This window comes from Poecilia latipinna, unplaced genomic scaffold (assembly GCF_001443285.1).
Source record: "Poecilia latipinna isolate Pla-1442-1.1 unplaced genomic scaffold, P_latipinna-1.0 Scaffold3239, whole genome shotgun sequence".
Taxonomy (NCBI): Eukaryota; Metazoa; Chordata; class Actinopteri; order Cyprinodontiformes; family Poeciliidae; genus Poecilia; species Poecilia latipinna.
Window position 1 is genome coordinate 1 of NW_015115855.1, and position 3273 is coordinate 3273.

General features: G+C 32.8%; 1 protein-coding gene across 1 annotated transcript in view; it reads right to left on the minus strand.

Annotated features, from left to right (window-relative positions):
- Positions 1-249: 249 nt before the first annotated feature.
- Positions 250-3273, minus strand: part of LOC106940471 (polymeric immunoglobulin receptor-like) — a gene marked incomplete at its 3' end in the record, with an annotated part of 10786 nt that continues 7762 nt past the window's right edge. Inside the window, exons 6-8 of the mRNA XM_015023234.1 lie at positions 2242-2302; positions 1581-1907; positions 250-570 (exon numbers count right to left, since the gene is read on the minus strand). Of these exons, the coding sequence (XP_014878720.1) occupies positions 250-570; positions 1581-1907; positions 2242-2302 (709 nt within the window). The remainder of the gene's footprint in view (positions 571-1580; positions 1908-2241; positions 2303-3273) is intronic.

Below are 3273 nucleotides of genomic sequence, written 5' to 3' on the forward strand. Positions count from 1 at the left end.
TTGTTGTGTTGGTCTCCTTTACAGAGGAACTTCCTGTTATCATGTTGTTGTCCTGAATTAGGACACTGCAGAGTTACTGGACGTCCCTCGATGCCACTGATGTTGTACGACTTCAGTTCTGTCAGAGAGATTTTATTCATACATAAATCTACATAAGATTTATTGATAAAATGTGCATCAATTTATAATACATGTGCTCTTTTACTGATTAAAAAATGGAGGAAAAAATGAAATATTATGACCTCTCACCTTTGACCTCCAGCTCAACAGCAGTGACAACATCAAATCCTGAGTTTGTCTGGATTCCACAAAGATACGACCCAGAATCCTTCAGGGTCAGACTGGAAATGGTCACTGTGAATATTCCTGACTTCCTGTCATCAGAGAGTCTGAATCGTCCATCTTGTGTGTTGCTAGAGGTGATCACTGCCTGCTGTAGACATGTGGAGGGCCGGTTTCCTCTGCAGAAGAACTTCAGCTTGTTGACAGACTGAGAGTCGTACGGACAGCTGATGGTCACTGAACCTTCCTCAGTACTTTGGGTTTGATTCACCGTGTCGCAGCATCTGTCTGATAGGAAGATAAGAAAGAGTGTAAGACAGTAGAAGATATATACATCTGTACAGTTTACCAGAAGCATATGAATTAAGTAAATCAGAATGTTAATTTGATCATGATCTGCTAATAATAGTGAGATTAAAATGTTTAAAAAAACCAAACTTACAGCCACATATCATATTCAATGAATGCTTACTTGCCTACCCAGTAATACTTGTAATATGTATTGATTTTATATAAATTATATTACTGTATAAGAACAAAATTAGTATTATGCATTTCAACAAGCATATTATACAGTTTAATTAAATGTATTTTCTTTTTTATTTAAATGCTCAATTATTATATGTGTAAAAAGTCCAGATGTTTCATTTATTTCAGTTCTTTGATAAGATTAAAATTTTTTTAATGTCCGTCTGACTTCCTGAATCTTCCTGCTATGTCTCAGCCTTTTATTCTAATGGAGTTTATAGAACAGTGTTTATATCTGGAAACATTCAATATAAAATGTTGGCTTGGATGTTAAACCTTTAAGAGACAAATACTCATCTAAACATTATCAATGATGAACATAGCAGAAAACCCTCAAAGATTGTAGAGAATCTTTATAAACTTGGTTAATATTGTAAATATGAGAACCGTTATATTTATGTCCACATTCACAATATTTCAGTGTTATATTTATGATCATTTAAAATTAAAATTTTAACATAGAAGTGTGATAATTGATTAAAACCAAGTCAAATTTAACTTTATTGATTCTGTTTTCACTCAGTTTTAATTCTTTCTTGCCTCTCTGAGGCCTCAAAGTCTCTCACTGTAGTTTAACATTTCCTATCAGTATAAATTAGCTCTGACCATCTGATTGCACTAAGACAGAAAGAGGGAAGCTCAAAGTGTTGCAACTCGGAGTCGATTAATGCCGGAAACATTTCTGCCAATTCATTATTGTGGGTGTCGTCTGTAAAGTTCAATCTATTATGCTGATTGAAATGTTTAATCTTCCAGTTAAAACTATTTACCTTCTTTTACTTCCAGCTTTACTTCAGTTAAGAGATCTTTTCGTCCTTTTCTGTTCACTCCACATTTGTATTTTCCAGCATCATCCAAACGAAGATCAGAGATGGTCACAGTGAAGATTCTTGATGTTTTGTTATCATAGGTGGAATATTTGTTCTGATTATTTTGTGATCTTGTGAGAACATCCTTATTTCCACATGGGTCGTTACACATATATTTCTCATTACTTTCATAACCTTCATCATATCGACAAGAAACATTCACATTTCTTCCTTTGTATCCAAACACATGGATCAAACCTGCAGCACGGCTCACACAGCACACAGCAGCTGGAAACAGGAGAGAACAAAAATATAATTAAATACAATTAAGTTTAATTCAAAATCAATGTCCTTTGAACAAAAATATCATAAAATTCTTAGTCTGAGTGCTCAGTAAATACATAAAAACATAAGGCCATATATAAAAGACAACAGATAGCTTGTAAATGTATGTATTTAAAAACAACTCAAAAAACAAAAGTAGTATGACAGTTACGAGGCACCATCGTGTTTTTTGATTTTATTCTAAATTTTTATAATGTTAAGATGACAAAATCTACTCCTGCTTTTTAAAGCCACTGGAAAATGTTGAATTTATATCTGGATGAATATAAAAACTTACCAGACAAGATGAACAACACGACCTGGAAGCTCCACATCTTTGCATGACTGAGGACGACAAACTAAACCAGAAATGAAGTGAAGCATGAAGTATTTTAAGGAAACCACATCGGTCTGATAAGTTCAGCCCTCTGCACAAACATCAGCAATCCTCAGAAATGAGGTGTGAAATGATGATTTTTTTTTCTGTTTTTCAAATGCTAAAACTGAGCTCTGTCAAAACGAACAGGAAACTAAGAAGACATGCTTATAATTAGTAAGATAAAAATAAGTATTTAAAAAGTTGGAGGAAATGGTCATAGGAAATGTGAGAGGGCTGAGGTGTAGTGGTTAGCGCTGCATCATCGCATCAAACATATTTCCTGTTTAAATAAAAATAAAGCAGAACTTTCTGTCTATAGTTTGCTTATTTATTTTAGAACATTCGTCGATGTTCTCCATGCTTTCTTTCTGCAAAAGCTGCTTGAATCCAGTGAATAAAATGAGCATAAAGATATAAGTTTGTCACAAAATGAGGTTAAAATATAAATGTACTTTTAAAGTCAAAGTGAAAAAAAAAACAAACATCATAGAAACACAAAATTATTATCAGAACAATGTAACAGGATGAAAATACTGCAGATATAAAAATTGTTTTCCTCTACAGAAAGTCTGATCATCTTCAGGATTTAGTCTTAATTTAAAAAGAAACAAAGGCTGGTTTAATAAAAACCTCTTATTTATTATGGTGTGGTGAAAGTTAATATAAAACAAGCTACATCATTAATACATTAAAACCTTTAACATTTAGCATAAAATCTTAAAATTAGTTTGAAAGCATTTCATCACTTTTCTTTCCAACAATCAGAATGTTGTTGAGAATCAGCAGCTTCATCATTGCTCCTGGTTCTTAGGCCTTTTAATGAGTGATTATTGGATCCAGTAATCGATCGGCTTTTGAGTACAGACTCTGGACAGCACTGATTTAAACATTTAACAATTATCACGAAATCTTTAAACTAGTTTGAAATGTTTATAATAATTTCCTTTGCAG